The sequence below is a fragment of the Hyperolius riggenbachi genome, chromosome 7 (assembly GCF_040937935.1).
Source record: "Hyperolius riggenbachi isolate aHypRig1 chromosome 7, aHypRig1.pri, whole genome shotgun sequence".
NCBI lineage: Eukaryota > Metazoa > Chordata > Amphibia > Anura > Hyperoliidae > Hyperolius > Hyperolius riggenbachi.
Genome location: NC_090652.1, coordinates 67861704 through 67883072, shown reverse-complemented (window position 1 = coordinate 67883072; position 21369 = coordinate 67861704). Strand labels below are relative to the sequence as shown.

At 43.2% G+C, this 21369-nt stretch overlaps 1 protein-coding gene across 2 annotated transcripts in view; it reads right to left on the bottom strand.

The window, feature by feature from the left end:
* LOC137524327 (chitin synthase chs-2-like) overlaps nt 1-21369 on the bottom strand; it is an 84667-nt gene that overhangs the window by 40672 nt on the left and 22626 nt on the right. For both annotated transcript variants that reach the window (XM_068244059.1, XM_068244060.1), the window contains 3 exons: nt 19696-19863; nt 7097-7280; nt 2643-2759 (listed from right to left, as the gene is read on the bottom strand). In XM_068244059.1, coding sequence (XP_068100160.1) covers nt 2643-2759; nt 7097-7280; nt 19696-19863 — 469 coding nt within the window. The remainder of the gene's footprint in view (nt 1-2642; nt 2760-7096; nt 7281-19695; nt 19864-21369) is intronic.

Here is a 21369-nt window from a genome sequence, read left to right as displayed (position 1 = left end):
CTTCTCTACTTCCCCTCAGACTTAACTAATGCAGCCTGATTGGCGGAAGCCTTTTTCCCTCTTGTTTTCCCCTCCCACACCTCTGTTCCTCTCTGATGGCCAAAATGTCTCAGGCTGAAACAATGCACTTTCTATAGTGAAGGGCGGGCAAATCAGGCAGAGGAGACTAAGGGCAGATATTACATCACAACTGGCTTCAAAATAGCCACAGTAAATATGGAAACTGTCTAGAGGATTCTCTACTTTTCCTTTATACAATTCACAGGAATCATAACGTGGACAGTGCAATACATATGTTATGTAAGTAGAGCAAGTATTTACCTACTTATATATTTGTTTTTTTTTCCTGAGATAGTATGGATGACAGCTCCTCTTTAAAGGGAACCAGAGAGGATGAACTATACATACCTGGGGCTTCCTCCAGCCCCATACGCGCGGATCGCTCCCACGCCGCCGTCCTCCGCTGCCTGGATCCGCCGCCACCGGGTCCCGTCATTGCCGCGAGTCGGCAAGTCGGCCGGCGGACGTGGCCAATTCTCTGCAGCACAGGGTGCTCTCCCCATACAGATACGCATGTGGCTGCTTACTGCGCAGCCGCATGCGTACATGTATGGAGGGAGCCTCTGTGATGCGGACAATTGGCCGCGTCCGCCGGAAGTGACGGGCCCGGTACCGGCAGATCCAGGAAGCTGAGGACGGCGGCGTGGGAGCAATTCAGGCCTATGGGGCTGGAAGAAGCCCCAGGTATGTATAAAATCTTTGCCTTTTTTCACCCCTCGTTCCTCTCTGGTTCCCTTTAAAGCAGCAGGGGCAGCCATACTATGCCAGGAAAAAAATAAAAACAAGACATATATAAGTAGATAACTACTTGTTCTACTTATGTAACAGATGTATTGTACTGACCACCTTTTTATTTCAGTGAATTTTATATAGTAATTTTATATAGTAGATAAAGAGAATTTTGTTTCTGGCAGTTTCTAGTTTTATTCCCTCTTACTCAAGCCAGTCCTGATGTCATTTCCTTCCTTACTTTTTTCCTCTTAGAATCGGCACTGCCATGGCTAGCTTACTTTGTAAACACATGAGGGCACAGCATAGAACCTATTTCAGCTTCACACTGAACTGCACTCAGCCAATCAGTGAGGAGCAGGAATAAGGCAGGGGAGATAACAAGCTTCCCTCTTCTCGGCAGTGAACCAAATAGAGCCAGGCTGACTGAGATAAGATTTATTACGGCAGAAACATTTCTGAATAGATTGCAATGCTTGCAATGCAGGGTAAGGTCCCAGGCTGCATCATGAACACAGTGCAGTGGATACATGGAATTGAATTTTATGGCTGATAATACCTCTTTAAGGCTCACCAACAGGGCATGTTTCGTGGAAATCCACAGTGCTTGTAAATAGACACTAATTACTTCCCCCGTTTATTTGTGTGGTTTCCTAGACAACATATACTGTTGATGGACCTGTGGACAGGGTTGGGAAACTGTGCTCTATTTCATCAAGACCACAGAATAATTTCTTCAAGGCTAGTGAGAGGAGGAAATACCCAGATTTTACATTAACACTGAACATGGAATTCATTTACCCCAACCAGCAAACAGTCTGACTACCACTGATAAGTGACAAGATAAAAAGGTAGTGTGGTTCCACCCCTACAAATTATTCCACAGTTCAACGTATACAAACAAACAGGTTTTTTTTATAAACCAGAGTTCTCTTTTATTCTTCAATATATTCCTTCAAAAAGCAGGTGATAAACGTAGACATAACTTCAGACCTTCACTTCACATAAAAATGCCTGACACGTGTTTCATGGCCATAAGCCGCTTCCTTAGAGGCACTCTTGCAGCCCATTCTCACTGGGATCGGCACTGAGGATATCTCTCCTTACACACTTCAGATTGCGGTGATGTCCTTATATCTAAGGCCACGGATGTTTGTTTACGGTGTGCCTCTGAGGAAGCGGCTTATGGCCGTGAAACACGTGTCAGGCATTTTTATGTGAAGTGAAGGTCTGATGTTATGTCTATGTTTATCACCTGCTTTCTGAAGGAATATATTGAAGAATAAAAGAGAACTCTGGTTCATAAAAAAAATCTGTTCGTTTGTATACGTCGAACTGTGAAACAGTCTGACTACCTAACATCTGCAAAATGACAATGCCAAATAAGTAGACCATAGGCTAGAGTAGGTGGATTACTTGTGAACATAACTGTTTGGGTATCTCCTTCTCTTCATAAAACTCCATACAAATGAAGAAACTTCTAAAAGAAAAACATTGTCAAAATAAATAATTTTGTGATAGATCTAAAACGACCACCCCCCTGGAAATTGTTGATGACTTTACACAACCTACTAATGTTTCAACTTTAAAAAAGACATTATTGGCCTTATTCACTAACCTTTATCAAACACTTTAATGATTGTTTGATAATTTACCTCATGAGCAAAATCTAATTTTGAATTCACTAAGGTGTTATAGATTTATTGAACATTTTATCAATAAAACATTTGATAAATCTATGACACCTCAGTGAATTCAAAATGAGATGTTACCCATGAGGTAAATTATCAAACGTTCGATAAAGTGTTTGATAAAGCTTAGTGAATTGTGGCCATTGTGTTAGTGTTACCTACCTCCAGATCAGCTTTGATGTTTTCCAAAACTTCTGTATCTGTGGGGTCAGCCTTCTCTGCTGCTTTTGCATATTTATGGTGCAGTTTCCATCCCAAAAGATAGTACAGATACATTATCTGAAAATAAATCTGAATGATTTTCTTTGATTTTTGAGAATTTAAGTAATCACAAACTCTCTTATGTTTTGTTACAGCTGTCTGCTATTCTATCTACCTATCCTGAACCAAATGTAAAATAAAAGAAAATAAATTTAAAAAAATCTCATCCTGTAGGATGAAAACTAAAGCTAAGAGAAGGAGTGTAGGTGTGTATGATGGAGGGGGTGGAAGGTTCCAAAGAGAGAAAGTGGATGTGCCAAATATACTGCAATAAGGAACTCTCACTTCAAAAAACTGTATCAGTCTTCATCCCAGACTTATGCTTTTTTAGAGTTAGAGAAGAAACTCTATAGTGGGTGAGAAGGTATCCACAGTGACAATCGCTACACACTGTGGGTCTGAAGCCCTGCGTTAAATTCCCATGTGCAGGCAGTGCACAGCAATTTTTCCGGTACTAAAGGAAGGCGGGCAGCATATATTACCTTACTAGTGCAGCACACGTTACTGGGGTTATGTGTGTATTGCTATGGTAACATTCTGTGCATGCGCAATATACCATGCATTGCCATAGGAGTGCATGCGTAACCCCAGCAAAACACGTTGGGCTAATAGGATAATCAGGGGCGTTGCTAGTCCCTCAGATCAGTGGCACATGCCCCGGATCTATTCTGGGGTGCCCTGGATGTCCCCCAGGCAGCCAACGGCAGTACTCACCTCCGGCCACCAAGAAGTGAGTACTGTCGTCCGCTACAAAGGATTTCTCCAGACTTGGAGAGCGGATGGAGGAGATGAGTAGTTCCTGTGATGTTCTACTGGGAAGGGGGGGGGGGGCAGTGAGGACACACACAACAATGCATGCTTCCTATGGAGGCTCCAGGCACCACAGCTTCCATCATGTCATCATCAACACCCAACATGCCTCATAGAGATGCAACAGCGCCCAGCATGGCACCACACAGCACTCAGCATCCCCCATATGTTTAAGTGACACCTGCCTATGTGTGTGATATGCTTCTGTATTAATGGAGAGGGGGGTCTCATCCAACATTATGCTGGCCTCTCCCGCTTGTATGGGTAAAACTGATGTGCGCTGGTCACCTGTGCAAAGTAATTTTACTGTAGTTGTATGCATCAGGGGGCATGTCTCCCAGCATGCCATAGCTGAGAGAAACAAATAATGTCCACAGGCTGCTTAACCATTATACCTCCACTTCTACCTCTGCCCTCCTTTCCCTCCCCTAATGGTGGGTACACACGGTGCGTTCCCGCACTCGATTTCCGTTGATTCATTTATTTCCAACATGTCCGATTTGCATTTCGATGGATCGTTAGGTCGATTTGGCATACTTTACATGCAAATCGACCTAACGATCCATCGAAATGCAAATCGGACATGTTAGAAATAAACGAATCGATGGGAATCGAGCGGGAAATCGAGTGCGGGAACGCACTGTGTGTATCCAGCATTACACAACCACAAAGAAAAGCCAAAGATTCAAGACTGTTTGTATATACCCCTAGATTTATTTTGCTTTGGTAATGCCAATACATATTTTGAACCAGCAAATAAAGTTCATTTTGATGTAAATGTGAACTTCAAGCGGACCTGAACTCAGAACTTCCTCTCTGCTGAACGCTGCCCACATTGCAATTTTTCTGGTGACTGCTGCCCAGTGCCCACATTGCGATTTTCTGGTGACTGCTGCCCACTTTACAATTATTTTCTGGTGACTTCTGCCCACTTTACGATTTTCTGGTCACTGCTACCCACATTACGATTTTCTGGTGACCGCTGCCCACATTACTGATTTTCTGGTGAGTGCTGCCCACTTTACGATTATTTTATGGTGAAATGCTGCCCACTTTACGATTAATTTCTGGTGAAATGCTGCCCTCTTTACGATTATTTTATGGTGCATTACGATTATTTTATGGCGAAACGCTGCCCCATTAAAATTATTTTATAGTGAAACACTGCCCCATTTCGATTATTTGGCACCTATGAGGGGGGGGGGGCATCCAAATTTTCGCAGCGGGGCCCAGTGATTTCTAGTTATGCCCCTGGTCAGAGATGTCACGAATATAGAAATTTCCATTCACGAATAGCCAACGCGAACTTCCGCAAATGTTCGCAAACATGCGAACCTGGTGAACCACCATAGACTTCAATGGGCAGGCAAATGTTAAAGCCTACAAAGACTGGAAGTGATGGAAAAGTGATGGAAAAGTTATTTCAAGGGGTCTAACACCTGGAGGTCTAACACCTGGACTGTGGCATACCAGAGGAGGATCCGTGCCAAAAGTCCCACCAACAATGACTGAGTTGATGCAAAGTCGAATTTTAATCCCTAAAGGGCAGAAATCACATTACAATCCTATAAATAATGCACAGGAGTGGTACTGTGCATGCAACTTAATGTAGCAACAATAGCAGTATTGTGCACAGCTCTGGGTGTCAGTGGGCTGTGGAGTGTCACACACAGAGAAATGCAATAGCACTATCAATATGAAATGATATTGCACTGGAGTGCTACTGAGCCTGTAACTTAATGCAGCAACAGTAGTAGTGTGCACACAGCTCTGGGTGTCAGTGGGCTGTGGAGTGTCTCACAAAAAAAAAAAAAAACACAGGAGGTTGATGTACTAGCCCTCAAAAGGGCTGTTTGGGGTGCTTTCACAGCAAGTGAGGAACAAGAACACAGCCTAGCTAATGCTTTCCCTATCTATCTGCAGCAAGTCTGACCCTGCTCTCACTAACAGTAGAGATGTAGCGAACGGTTCGCCGGCGAACGGTTCCAGGTAAACGTTGGTGGTTCGCGTTCGCCTAGGGAGGCGAACTTTTGCGGAAGTTCGGTTCGCCCCATAATGCACTATCGAGCAGAACTTTGACCCTCTACATCACAGTCAGCAGGCACATTGTTGCCAATCAGACTGCACTCACTCCTGGAGCCCCACCCTCTTTTATAAAAGGGAAGGTCCTTGTGCCATTTTACTCACTAGTCTGCCTGCACTAATTAGTTAAGGGACAGCTGCTGACAGACGCTGCAAGGGAGAGTTTAGTTAGGCTACCTCCTCCCAGGGAATTGTAGGCTTTTAAAAGCCAGCTTACATACCTTGGCCAGGAATTAAACCCAGATCTGAGTGCTTGGTAGTTAGCTGTCTTAACCGCTATACCACAACCAACACTACATACTGAAGGCAGCCTAGCATGTACCATTATGATATAGTCTAGAGAAAAATGAGCTTGGTTAAAGATTTGTACGCTTTTAAAAGCCAGCTTACATACCTTAGCCAGGTATTGAACCCAGGTGTTGGTTGTGGTATAGCGGTTAAGACAGCTGACTACCAAGCACTCAGACCTGGGTTCAATTCCCAGCCAAGACCTGAGTTCAATTCCCAGCCAAGGTATGTAAGCTGGCTTTTAAAAGCATACAAATCTTTAAGCAAGCTCATTTTTCTCTAGACTATATCATAATGGTACATGCTAGGCTGCCTTCAGTATGTAGTGTTGTGTGTGGTATAGCGGTTAAGACAGCTAACTACCAAGCACTCAGACCTGGGTTCAATTCCTGGCCAAAACCTGGGTTCAATTCCCAGCCAAGGTATGTAAGATGGCTTTTAAAAGCCTACAATTCCCTGGAAGATGAGACCCTCCTTCCTCTGGAAGAGAGAGAGAGAGAGAGAGAGAGAGAGAGAGAGAGAGAGAGAGAGAGAGAGGGATACAATGCGTGATGTTGTAAAGCAGTGTAGGCCTGTAATTGAACACTGAATGAGATCTGTTTATGTGGAATATAGATTTTTGCCTGGAACTTTTGATGTGTATTTCACTCAATCATGTGTTCCTCCAGGCATTAGAACCCTTGAAACATGTTTTTTTATCATTTTTCCAGCCGGTAGAAATTTTTCTAAAATTTGAAGTTTGCCGCCCCATTGAAATGTATTGTGGTTCGTGATCTTTTCCGCGAATCGAACCTTCCGCGGAATTTCACAAACAGGGTTTGCGAACCGAAAATCTGAGGTTCGCGACATCACTAACAGTCAGCAGCCTGCAAAGAATGAATCCAATATGGGCACCGCAACTGCTTTTTAATAGTGGGGTGGGGGTCCAGGAGAGGGTGCAAGCTGATTGGCTGCCATGTGTCTGCTGACTGTGAGGTAAGGGGTCAAAGTTTGGCTCTATGATGATGTATAGGGGGCGAGTCGAAACGCCACATGTTCGCAGTTTGCCGAGGACATGAACAGCCATCTCTACCAGTTGAGTAGAAAGAGTAAAGTGGTAAAAAAAAAGGGAAAGAGAAGGTTATTTTTTAGGGTACATATTACTGTTCTTTATATTGAAAGGATTTCAGTTTTACCTGTGACCACCTCTTTTTATGGCGAATTCTCTGCTTGTCTTTCAGATGAACATACAATAAGTTCCCACAAGGAAGTTTGTAGAACAGCCTTCCACCATATGGCGTAGACAATATAGACTGTGTGATGTTTTCTGCTGAGGTCGGTGTGTGAACAAATATGTCTTTCTTGTTCATAGTGAACCCTCTTCGTATGCAATAAATAAAAAAGAAGAGGAATATAATAATGATAAGAAAACATAATTTGCAGACATACAAGTAAAAACCTGATATCAATGCAGACAGGGTTGTTTTTAGGGATAGACAAACCAGGCTGATGTCTGGAGTGACAGCTGCTTGAGGGGGCACCAAGGAGCTATTCTTAGCAGACTGTGCCTTACGGAATTATAGACAACTGCTAGTTCTATTAAAGAGAACCCATGTCCTGTGCATAATGACTTGCCTCTGGGTCTCGCTATTGCCCCCTATAGTCCCCCCCCCCCGGGGTCTCCTGTGTCCCCCTGTAAAAAGCACCCAGCTAGCGACAGTCTCCTTGTTGCTAGCCATCTATTTACCTTCTGTATGTCATTCAATATGCGCTCCTCTGCCGATGTCCGCCTCCTGTGAGCTTCCTCCAATCGGAAGCTAAGCTGTGACCCAGGAAGTACCTCCCAGGTCGCGGCTTAGCTTCCGATTGGAGGAAGATCACAGGAGGTGGGCAGCAGCAGGAACAGAGGTGGGGGAGCGCGCATTGAATGACATACAGAAGGTAAATAGACGTCTAGCGACATGGAGACTGTTGGTAGCCGGGTCGCTTTTTACAGGGGGGCACAGGAAACCCCGGGGGGACTAGAGGGGGCAATAGCGAGACCCAGAGGCCTGTCATTATGCACAGGACATGCCTCTGTGGTCTCTTAAAATTTCAAATACTTGCATCGGGTTCTCTTTAATTCCTACTGTAGATAAATGGTAATTTTAACACATAAATGGGCACTACTGATTTCCATAACAAAGGCTACCTGGCGATCATTACAATAAATGGCAGGTACTGTTCATTAGCTAATGAAGCTGCAATTGTTTTGATTTTGTCTGAATTGATATTTGCCTTTTTTTTTGGATTTCCAGGACAATATTCCTACTTGTAAAAGACCCAGACTTCACAAAAACAGTATTTTTTTTTAAAATCAAAGTGGCAACAAAGGCAATTAATGTGACAACAGACACCCTAGTCATAAGTTTAGGAGGTGGGGGGCAGGGAACAAGTGCCTTGCCTTAGGTGCCAAAATGTCCTGATATGGCCCTGAATGCAGATTAGTTCTAGAGTGATACATCTACAGTACATTATACGGTACTCTTTTGTGTTCTCCGTTATGTAAATCAAGTGTCCAGTAGGCAGCATATGACCTATTTTACATCTCAATGATTGTGGGTAGACCATGGGCCACATACTAACTCATTTGCCTAAAGTCTTGTACACACGTACAAAGCACGTCACCTGGCAAGGATTGGCGTCCAATCCCACAGGCAAAATTGTAGGGCCGAGGCTGTACAGATGCATCATTAGCCTGCAGGCTAATAACGTCTTCTCCTCCTATGCTTGGCGGGGGGATCAACAGAGTACCACCAGCAGGGACATCACATGGTCGACGGAGTAAGTGGGTAGAACAATGCTATCAGCCAAAGCGATCCAACAGGCAGATCACTGGCTGCGTAGCCAAGGGAGCATGGGTGCTGCTGTACACATGCTGGGGTCTTGTCAGAGGCAGTCATTTTTGGACACTTAGCCATGTTTCCTCTACCATGCATACAGGGCTTTATTCTGTACACAATAGCCTGTTTTTGGTTTGCCTTTGTGCACGGGACACCAGTAATACATGTATACACTGGGTAATTCAGGGATACAGTCTGGAGAATCAGCCTGGAATGGTTCATGTTTATAAAAAAAAAAAAAAAAAAAATTATAACCATGAAGTGTCAATGGCCCACATTTACTACCTTAGATGAACTATACTAAAATGTAATGGCAACTATGCTATTTACATAACATGCATTGCATAGTTTATGTAACTTGAGCTTGACTTTATGTGCACTGTGTGAACATAGAGTTGAATATGTATACATTTGGACCAGTGAGTGCTTGGAAAATGTTTTACCCAGCCTCTTCTCTTTGCGTCTGACGCTTTGGTAGTTTACTTCCTTGCAGAGCATTACGTTTGGCAACTCCCAATGTTGACCATATGTCTTCAGTATCCTGCACACCTATATAGCAGCCCTATAACCTATATCACTGTATGTCACTATCATAGTCCTTTCATACGTGACAGTTAATAATGGCGCACAGCGCCAGGGGAATACAAAGGGCGCCCCATAGACTTACATTATATAACGCTATTTAGCGTTATAAGTGTTAAAAAATGGCGCAGGCAGTGTGCCTTACACTTATAACGCTAAATAGCGTTATAATTGTTCAAGAATGCAGCGGGGGTCGGGGGAGGAGAGAGTCAGCGGGACACTGGAGGGCATAGGCAGCGGGGAGGATGTGTGCAGAAGCATACGTTACGTTGTCCCGGCCGCCGATCGCTCCTTCCCTCCGCTCCTGCACTTCTTCCATTCGTTTACTGTAGTCCTGCAGCTGGCCAATCACCATGTGGCTTCAGTCTCCGCATGCTGATTGGCCGGCTGCGGGACTACAGCAAACGAATGGAAGGAGCGGAGGGAAGGAGCGATCGCCGGCCCAGGATAAGGTAACGTATGCCTCTGCATACATCCGCTGCCTATGCCCTCTAGTCTCCCGCTGCCTCTCTCCCCCAGCCCTGCATGTTTATCATGGCGCACCGCTCTGCAATCAATGTAGCATAAAACGAAATTTACCGTTTTATTGTATTTACATTAAAACGGTAAATAGCGTTTTATGATACATTTATCGGCAGAACGGTGCACCATTTTTCTCCCTGCGCCATTTTCGGATGGACCCCTTTCATAGGCTTCCTTCCCCCACAAAGACAACAAACATCCAGATTCAACTTTTTGTGGAAAAATCAAGTTTTAATAAGATAATGAAGACAACAATATATTCTTCATAGAGATTGTGAGGTGTTTATGGGATAGATAAAAGAACCATAGATCATGTTGCTTTACATTTTTGTTCTGTTTTTTTTTTTAAATACTTAATAAACATTGAAAATGTAAAGCAACACGATCCATGGTTCTTTTTATTTATAGATGGTTACTGTGCAAGGTACAGATTAGTAGGTTAATATATTAAAATATATCGGATGCCTAGCTTGTTTATATATATATATATATATATATATATATATATATATATATATATATATATATATATATATATATATATATTTGTTAGTTTATCCATGCATTCAAAACTGACAAAAAAAAAGATGATACAATAGAGAAGGTACACCGCTACACTGCAGGCTGGTAGAGACAGTGCTGGATCCTGGATTGCTCAATCCAAACAAAGTAGCAGGTAGAAATGGAAGGTCCGCAACAATATCTCTGCTCAAAATGCTCAAAATCTTTATTTGGGACGTGTCCTCATATCAGTAAAAGCACAGCTGACATGTTTCGGGCCAGATATTGCCCTTAATCATAGCTCAAAATCACACAAGGTCTCATCTGTTTTTATATAGGTGGTAACAGAGCAGGGTGGGGCACATGCCTCTCCCACTGAAGGAGGAGTTAGAACAAATGTCAATCTCCTTGTATGCTGCAGTCACGACCCATATATGCATGAATTTATGTTAAAAAAAACCATGACAAAAAAAAAACAATAAAGCTAGTCAAAGTTTATACAATAGCTAATCAATTAGCCATCATGCAAGTCATGAAGCAACAGCTATAGGCATTTACTGGTTAAATTCACTTCCCTTTCTAGTTGGGTCATGGTCGATCTGCAAAATATGTAAAATATTTTGCTTATTTTACTTAACTGGTGAGATAGTAAAAGATACATTTTTTTAAGATAAAACAGGAGATTTTTTTTTATCAAATACTGTATTATTCTAATGATTTCCTTTCTTATTAAAAGACAACAGCCCAGAAAGGGATATAGGGCTGTCATATTTATTTCCTTTTAAAGAGACTCTAAAGCAAGACTAAATCTATGATTTTAACTGGTATTAATGTTAAGCACTATAGCTAGTGCTAAAACGCCGCTATCCCGCGGCAAAACGAGGGGTTTATGCCTCCAAATCCCCTCTGCAAAATCCACAACTTTCTTGGTCAGGGATTTTGCTCAAGGAGGCAGAGCTTTGAGCTGTAGCTCTGCCTCCATGCTCGTCAATCTGCCTGACAGATCTCTGCCTCTCCCCGCCCCTCTCAGTGAAGGAAGACTGAGAGGGGTGGGGATTGACGCGCAAAGAGTCAGAGCTACAGCCATTAGCTTTGCCTCAATCAAGAAGTGCTCCTCGCAGTTTGCAGAGGGGATTTGGGGGTTATAAACTCCTCATTTTGCTGTGGGATAGTGGCGTTTTAGCACTAGCTACAGTGCTTAACATTAATACAAATTAAAATAATTGATTTAATCTCGCTTCAGACTCTCTTTAAAAAATGCACATTGCTTTCCTGCTGTCCTGCTGATCCTCTGCCTCTAATAGATTAAGGCAGCCATACACTGGTCAATTGACACCAGATCGACCAACAGAGAGATCCCTCTCTGATCGAATCTGATCACAGAAGGATCTAATGGCTGGCCATTACTGCACACAGATTTTGAATCAATTTCATCTTAAAATCGATTCACAGCCTGTGGAGCTTCTGCTGCCACCTGTGGTGCTCCCCCAGCCTGTGACTATACATTACCTATCCTATGGTCAGGGCCGGGCCAAGGCATAGGCTAGAGAGGCTCCAGCCTCAGGGCGCAGTGTAGGAGGGGGCGCACAATTAATTCAGCTGTCATTCCTAATTGTGTTTGAAGCAGAAAGAAATAAGGATAGGGGATACATGGCAGTGACTGCCAGCCAGAGAACTAGATATTAAGGTGTTGGTGAGGTTGTGGGCCCTGTTGCGCTTCTTAGTCTAATAGCAATCAGTGTGTGACGGCTGGGGTGGGAGGGATGGAGGGGGGCACTTTGGTGTCTCAGCCTTGGGTGCTGGAGGACCTTGTCCCAGCTCTGCCTATGGTGAAGGAATTTTTAGCACAAATTTGGCCAACCACCTCATTTACGTCCTTTTTCAATCACGTTTTCTCCTGTGTTTTCTCACAGGAGAGGTTTTCTCACCTCATCAATAGAATACCTTAAAGGGAACCAGAGAGGATGAACTATACATACCTGGGGCTTCCTCCAGCCCCATACGCACGGATCGCTCCCACGCCGCCGTCCTCCGCTGCCTAGATCTGCCACCACCGGGTCCCGTCATTGCCACGAGTCGGCAAGTCGGCCGGCGGACGCGGCCAATTTTTCGCATCACAGGGTGCTCTCCCCAGTCCCCATACAGATACGCATGTGACTGCTTACTGCACAGCCGCATGCGTACATGTATGGAGGGAGCCCCTGTGATGCAGACAATTGCCCGCGTCCGGCGGAAGTGACGGGCCCGGAACCGGCGGATCCAGGAAGCTGAGGACGGCGGCGTGGGAGCGATTCAGGCTTATGGGGCTGGAAGAAGCCCCAGGTATGTATAAAATCCTTGCCTTTTTTCACCCCTCGTTCCTCTCTGGTTCCCTTTAAGCAATTGTGGAGAAGTAGGCATAATGTATCACTTATTGTGGCAAAGTCCCGTAATTAAACTGGTATGGATACAATTATTTTTTGAAATATCTAAATCCATAGATTGGACAATTCTCCCTCTCCCCAACTGGCCTTACTCCACATGGAGCGACATTAAATCCCACATGATCATAGATTATTAGTCACACATTTAATCTTTGCCACCAGACATTTTATAGTTTCTAATTGGAAGAATTGCCCACCACCTAATATAGAACACATCCTACATCAAGCTCTTCTCAACAGAGAAGTTCTGCTTAGACATAGGAAATAAACTAAGAGGCATAACTGGTTGATGATCCTTTTGGGGTGTTTATTACACAATATTGCCACTGATCTTCTATTTCCTGTCTTATAGTATCCACTTCTTAGACAATTGTGTGTACAATTCATCTGATCTCTGTGCTAGAACCTATGTCTTATCACTCTAGGATGTTTTGGGAGTTCAGTTTTTCCTAGTTATTGTTTCAATTTCTCATGTTTTATATATTAAAGTCTTGCAACCTATAGATCCTTTTATATCTCACCACTTACATGTGATAATGCATTATTTGATCTTATTGCCATCTCCTCTAATGTTTATATTCTTGTTTATGTTGAAAACCTTCAATAAAATGTCAAGTTATAAAAAAATAAGTCAAGTTAAGTTAGAAAAAAAAAGAATACCTTATAAGCCCCCAGCAAGCTACAATCGAATCCCGATCGGACATGTCGGATTGAATCGAATCGAATCAATGAATCAAATTGAACAAAAAATGTATACGGTGTAGATGGGGCTTAAGATGAAAAATTACTAAAAATATTTAAATCAGATATTTAGTGTCCCCAATGCTTACTGCACTGTGTATTTGTGCAATATTTTTTTGATCAATTAAATACATATTATTAAGTTATGCCAATCATATCGGCTAAAGGAGCTACAATAGAAGAGAAATTGCGAATAAACTTGCGGTAATAATTCGCAAAACCCAAGAACCTCTGTAGGGGTTTTAAACCTAGGGGCTGAGGCCACTCCAGCACTGCCGCGAATTTCTTTTGATCCATAGAAAGCCCGGAGTCGGAAATAATATATCCTAGGAAGGGAATCTCTTTGACTTCGAAGACACATTTCTCTAACTTGGCATAGAGCGAATTCTCCCTTAATTTTTGTAGAACAAATTTTACATTGCTGACGATGTACATCTAAAGTTTTGGAAAAAATAAGAATATCGTCTAAATAAACAATGACGAACCGGCCAAGAACATTACTTAATATTTCATTTACAAAGTCCTGAAAGACTGTGGGCACGTTGCACAAACCAAACGGCATTACTAAATACTCGTAGTGGCCATCTTGAGTATTAAAGGCCGTCTTCCACTGATCCCCCTGTCTGATCCTGATTAAATTGTACGCCCCTCTTAGATCTAATTTAGAGAAAATCTGTGCTCCAGTAACCTGGGAAAACAAATCCTCAATGAGCGGCAGAGGATACCTGTTCTTAATAGTAATGTTATTTAAACCCCTATAATCAATACAAGGTCGAAGACCACCATCTTTTTTCTGTACAAAGAAAAAACCTGCCCCAGCTGGAGAATAAAAGGACGAATAAAACCCTTCTCCAAATTTTCCTTAATGTATTCTTTCATGGCAGTTTTTCCAGGACCAGACAGGGGGTAGATATGACCCCTGGGAGGCATAGTACCAGGTCGTAAATCAATGGGACAATCGAAAGATCGATGTGGAGGAAGTTTATCAGCCGATTGGGGTGAGAAAACATCAGAATAATGAACATAATGCGCAGGCACTCCCTCCAAGACCATCTTAACTGAATGGAGAGGCAATTTTTGCAAGCAATTCCTCTGACAAAAAGGAGACCAGGACGTGAGTTGTCCTGACCTCCAATCAAATTGAGGAGAGTGCTTTTGCAACCAAGGGAGACCAAGAACAATAGAACAGGAAGACATTTTGAGAACATAAAATTGCATTTTTTTCGACATGAAAGATACCAATCTGACAAGTGAGTGGTGCAGTCTGGGAAAGAGGTTGTTTATCCTGTAGGGGACAGTCGTCAATTCCTGTCACATATAGTTTATGCTACATAGGTATTAAAGGAATATCCCATTTCCCCACAAGGTCAAAATCAATAAAATTTCCTGCTGCACCTGAGTCTATAAAGGCTTGTGAGGAGAATTTGGAATCCTTTAGCGAGACTCTAATGGGCAGCAGCAATTTATCAATTTTTTGGGGCATTTGAAGCTCGCCTAGGGGTACACCCCGGATAGAACCTAGGCGGAGGAGTTTCCCGACCTCTTGGCACAATTCTGCCACATGCCCTATCTCCCCACAATAAAAGCACACACCCTCCTGCCTCCTTCTTTGTTTCTCAATATCAGACAGTTTAGCGTGACCTAACTACATAGGTTGATCAGCATGAATAGGATTCGAACTGGGGGTAGAGACAGAGCTGCGTGAAAAGGGCCGAGATCTGCTTTGGTGGTGATAGCGGATTCTGCGGTCAACTTTAATGGCCAGAGAAATGGCCCCGTCTAAAGATCGGGGTTCAGGATGACCAATTAATCTCCCAGAAACTTTATCGGATAACCCAATTAAAAACTGGTCAAGCAAGGCATAGTTTTCCCATCTAGAAGCACTAGCTCATTTCCTAAACTCCGCTGCGTAGTCTTCAGCAGTGTTACGTCCCTGACAGAGACTACGGAGTTTACGCACAGCGATAGCAGCCATATCTGGATCATCGTAAATTATTGCCATAGCATCAAATAAATCTTCAACTGACCTAAGGGCTTCATGCTGGGGAGGTAAATTATAGGCCCAAGTCTAGGGATCACCCTGTAAAAGCGTTTTGATCAGGGTAATTCGCTGAAGCTCAGTGCCTGAGGAAATAGGCCTCATTTCAAAATAAGATTGGCAACGATTTCTAAAATTGCAGAAATCACTCCTATGCCCTAAAAAATTTCTCGGGTAAGGGCATTTTGGGTTCTACTACCGTTGGTATGGGTGGAGCCGCTTGGACTGGCTGCTGCGGTTGTAAGGTGCGGACAACCTGCAACAAACCGTCCAATTGCTGCTGTTGCGCGGCTACTGTGTTACTCAGGTTGGCAACAGCCATAGTGAGGTTTTTTACTTGTTTACAAAGTTCCTCCATGTGAATGGTCTGCTCTAATGTAACGATCTGCTGGTGTGTGAGGGACACTAGCAGACAGGCAGATATCAGATGCTCCCAGGCAGGGAAACGCCGTACAATAATGTAACGATCTGCTATTGTGTGAGGGACACTAGCAGACAGGTAGATATCAGACGCTCCCAGGCAGGGATGCGCCGTACAATACAGTCAGTGACAGTAGAAGGCAAAACTGACACTGCGATACAGATACTGAGAATGGTCAGGCAAATCGAGTCGGCAACAGATCAGATTGGCAAGGTACAAAATCGGCAGGCAAAATCAGAGTGAGTATTCAGGCAGAGGTCGGCAACAGATCAGATAGGCTAAAGTACAGAATCAGGAGACAAAATCAGAGTGAGTATTCAGGCAGAGGTCGGTAACAGATAATATCAAAGTAATAATCAAGGCCTGAACTAGTGCGAAATCCGCGGGGTCCTGCCGGTTCAAAGCACACACGTACTGACTAAGGTCTGAAGCCTTCCCAAGGTTGTGTTAGCTAGAGCAGACAACGTGAGACTGTCAGGATGAGGTTTAAGAAGCCCGGGATGACAGGCAAGGCATGCCCCCAACCTGCCCAGTGAATCAGAATCCGGAGGTGGATCTATGCGTGTCAGCTGACAGCAGGTCAGCTGACACGCTCTTTAAGGGCATAAGGGGCACGGCGCTGACAGCGCACACGGCCGCCCTCACACAACCTCTCGCTCACGTGAGAGAGCTCCTCCGCCAGAGCGCAGCTGACGTCATCAGCGCTGATGCGGCTAGACAACCCGGAAGCTCCGGATGCGCCGCAGGCCGCATCGGCGGAGGTAAGCTCCGCCGAACTGAAAAAACAAAACAATGTTATGTGATTCATGGAAATATTGGACTTCAAGCCTTTGCTGTACAGGGTTAAACCCATGATATGTCTTTGCAAGCTGAAAAATCTTATAAGTGCCACACAGAAGCGCACCTCTTTTCTGCCTTTTTATGTTTCCTACAGGCCACGGTACCCATAGCTGTGAGGTCACCTGACCACAGCTGAGTGGAAACTGTTAGAAGAAACAGAGTGGAGGAAAGAGCAGAGAAAACACTGGGAAAGAGTTTGATCTAGTAGGGACAGCTAAAAACCAGATTCCAGCACACCTGCGGTGGGACCAAGAGGAAGTAACTGGAGTACTAAGGGACACCGGAGCGTCTTTGAATCGCCCTTCAGGTGACACCACTTTAAGTGGTAAGAGCCTGATTCGAGCAGTACAGAGTTTTTGGCAGTGACAGAGTGCTGACGTGTCTTCTGAAGGTTTTTGGCTGGGGTGAGCCGGAAACTTAAGCTGTTATAGGAGTGTAGGGGGAGCGCCAGAACCTTTGTGTGACTGTAACTTGATTGTTATATTGTCTATGTTTAGAGAGCAATTGCCCAATGAAAGCAATTCTTAACCAATAAAAAAAAAATATTCTGATCTAAATTATCCTCATATTTCTTTTACACACCCTTCCTTAGACTCATCATTCCTTATTTTAGCCCAGTCCTAAACTGAAATGATCCCTTAAATGACTGTGACTTGTGTGCACATGTACAACAACCTTTGCTATAAGTTTTGAACTTCCTACAAAAGTGACCCTTCAGCAAGTTGAACGAGAGCAGACACAATAATATCCAGCTGCTACCAGATAGCAGGTATATTATATTCTAAGTCAGTTTCCTCCCCCAGATAGGTAACAGCAACACGCTCTATATTGGACTGTCCATGCAGGACTGGTGTGCCCTCACCATGTCACAAGGTTGCTAGAATATAGTGCTGTAAAAGTAAAAAAAAAGTAAAAACTAAATAAAGTTTGAAGGTGACGAGACCAAATGGAAGCACTGTAAAATACTGCTATTCCTCTGTTTTTCCATCAAGCACTTTATGTACTTAAACGTTATTTTTGAGTCAAAACATTTTTATGTTTTCATGAACGTGTCAGGTGTAAACTGCTCTGTATGTACGTGACAGCATAGAACTGAGAGCTTGGCTCCAGGGGCGTAATAATAGACCCTGCCAGGGATGCAGCTGCAGGGGGACCGGTGGGAGTAGAGGTTTCTTTTCCCTGTCCTGAGAGACTGACAACTATGGACACAGAGAGAAAATAAGTTTCTGCTCTCTGCACAATTGTTCTAATAACTGCATCTGCTCAGCCACAGATAACAAATCATACAAAGTTTTGTAGTCAGATATTGGTAGACAGTCCCTATTCAGTGTGCAGCAAGCTCTTGTGTACAGCGCCCATCCAGGAAGCTGAACTGCTAGGCAAGTTTGAAAATGCTCAGTTCAGTCATCCATCTGAAATGGGATTTACTGACAGGTTTTGGACTAGTCCATCTCATTGTGGAAGAATCTAAAAATGTAATTAATTACTTTTAAGAGCAACTTCTGTCATGACCCTGAACAAACATGCAGGTGCCTGCCTACTAATGCTCATTATTCTAGCTGTTGGATGGTTCCAATTCCATCCAGGAAGAGCTTTTGAAAATAAGGAAATTCTGAGAACACCTCTCCGGTGCCCAGGAGGAGAAGGGGGCTGTGGCCCCCCTAGTGAGTTCATAGTGGCATCCAGGAGTCCCCTTTAACAAGTGGACCCCCAGATGTCTGCCCCCTTCCCTGGTAACATGAGTATAGAGGTACTGATGTACCTCTTACCCATTTTTACAAAGAGTTGAAAAAATAAATAAAAACACAACCAAAAATAAAGTCCAGAGGAAAAATCGCACACCACTGTGGAGGTGCAGGACCGTAAGTACAGTCAATAACAAATCCAGAAAGGTCCGCACATCACTTGTAGACCAAGTCTGCTTTTATTCAATAAATGTGACACAATTCCATTCCATAAGCCAACTATTTGTTTTGAGGCCCGGAGGGGTCCCCTTTGTCAAGGTTATAACACAGAATGGTAACCAACCTTGTTGGCTTATGGGGTGTCAGACCCCCCTCCCTCACCTGGGCCCCCTGGTCCGCGCTGCCCCTCCAGCTGTCAGTGGTGTGTATAAGTGTCAGCCAGGCAGCGGGGGGAAGCAATGACTCACCCCCTTTCGTGATCCAGCGCTGCGTTCCTCCACTCATGTCACTTCCTGCAATGCCACCCACTGTACTTCCACAGTACAGTCGGTGGCATTGCAGGAAGTGACGAGCATTGGAACGCAGCACAGGAACGGAAGGAGGTGAATCATTGCTTCCCCGCCCGCTGCCTGGCTGACACTTATACACAGCGCTGATAGCTGGTGGGAGAGCGCGGACCAGGGGGACCCAGGTGAGGGAGAGAGGGTGGGGCCGATCCCCCACTCCACCACTGTGCACCCCCTTCCTGGCTGTTATCCCCTCCAGCCCCCCCCCCCCCCCCCTCAGCCAGGCGGGCACCCTCCCCCCACTTCCACTGCCTGAGCAACCTGCTTCACCCTCCTCATGGGCGGCCCGGAGCTGCTTATCTGAGGCCATTGTCTGAGTAAGCGTTTGAGTAAAGCTGGCCATATACTTTTAGACTGCAATCCGATGTGGCAAAACAATTGATTGCTCTGTGATCGGTATCTATTTAGAGCGGAACCAAACCTGGATATTATTCTCATAAATTGTCTATTTCTCTGTAACCTTTAGCAACTTTGACCTGGTTAATATTTGAATCTAGCAAGGACTGCTACATGGAAATAAATATGGAAAATAATAAAACCTGAGTAGTCTTTAGTTCTTAATGAACCAATATCGCACTTCTTATTTGTACCCACCTGTACACTTCTTCGATGGCATGGACCAGACATTCCACATAGCTGTTGACATATCTTTTCTTCTCTCCTTGTTGACTTTGGGAGTCATCCACAAAAGCATCATCAAAGTAAATGTGGGCTTCAAAACTGAAAGTCTCATCTTGCATTGAAGGCTTAAATTTGTCCAGTCTAGGAAAAAAAAATTGGTTGGAAATTATTGGTTATGGTGAGGGTGAACATTCAATTATAGAAATATGCATACTGAGCCAAGACAACATAGAAGGCAGGTCTTTGTTCATGTAAGGTTAATAATTCATTTAGTAGTATTGGAGTGGGGTAGGTATAATAAGCAGGAAGCCAGCAAATTCTCAATGGAAAGGGTCAGATTTCTATTACATAGTATTATGTCTACATCGGAGAATGATCTGCACCTGCAACTAGCAGGTCCTGCAAGTATGACCAGTGGTGGACTGAAATTTCGCATATGCAAAATTTTCCAACAAAATTCGCAATTACACATCGTAATCGTAATATTAAATTTCTGAGAAAATGGTAATTAATTTTGTATGTAATAGTAATATTTCATAATTTTGCGTAATTATTTACAAAATTTTGCTTAATTTTGTTCTGATTTTGGTGATTAATAGCAAAGCCCCCATACATGCTATTGCTACCAAAATGTCTACATATGTTAAGGAGAATAGTGGGTACAAGTCAAAAAATAATTTTTCAAAAAGACCTTGTAGTTTTTGAGAAAATTGGTTTTAAAAATGCAAAGAATAATGGTTTTTAAACTGTCATTTTTCAGAGTTAAAAAAAAAACACTTTATTTGCATATTTAAAATACATTTTCTCAAAAACTACAAGGTCTTTTTGAAAAAAAAATGACTTTCCTACTCACTGCTAAATTCGGGATGAAATTACGTGAAAATTACGCAAATTTACGAATGACTATGCAAAATCAATTTAATTTACAAATTGTAATTACGGATAGGCGTAATTGTGAAAATGTATGTGAAAATTTGCATAATCATAATAATTAAAAAAAAATCTGGGGAGTGATCAGACCCCACCCACAGAGAGTCATGTTGCTGGGGAGAAAAGGGAGGGGGATCACTTGTGTGCTGAGTTGTGCCCTGAAGCGAGCCCTTAAAGCTGCAGTGGTCCAATCTGTGAAAATGGCCTGGTCTTTTGGAGGTTTAACACCGTGGTCCTCAAGTGGTTAATACATGCATTTGAAAACCAAAGCAGTGAATTTATAAATCTGTATAAAATGAGTTAAGAATGCCAATAAGTCATGCAATCACATGTACTCTAAGTATCATGAGTATCCTCTGGGGTTAAATAAGTTTTAGACCCATACATTTGTATAGAGGTACTCAAAGCTAAATTGTTCTGGTAAAAGGACTTTTTTTGTTTACAAAATGTTGGTGTCCTTTTTGGTGATAAAGCTGCCTGTTTTTTTTTTTTTTTTAATTAGTGATGAGCATAAACTACACATCATTGTAATTTTGCATCATATTTTGCAATTACAATGCAAACTTCAAAATTTCTTTTGTAAACACAATCAGGAACCGTAATTTCGCAATTTCACATAATGTTTGCGTAATGTTTGCGTAATTTCATGCCGACTTTAGCGGGTAATAGAACAGTTCCCATACATGCTATCATCACCTCGTATATTAAGGGAGAGGG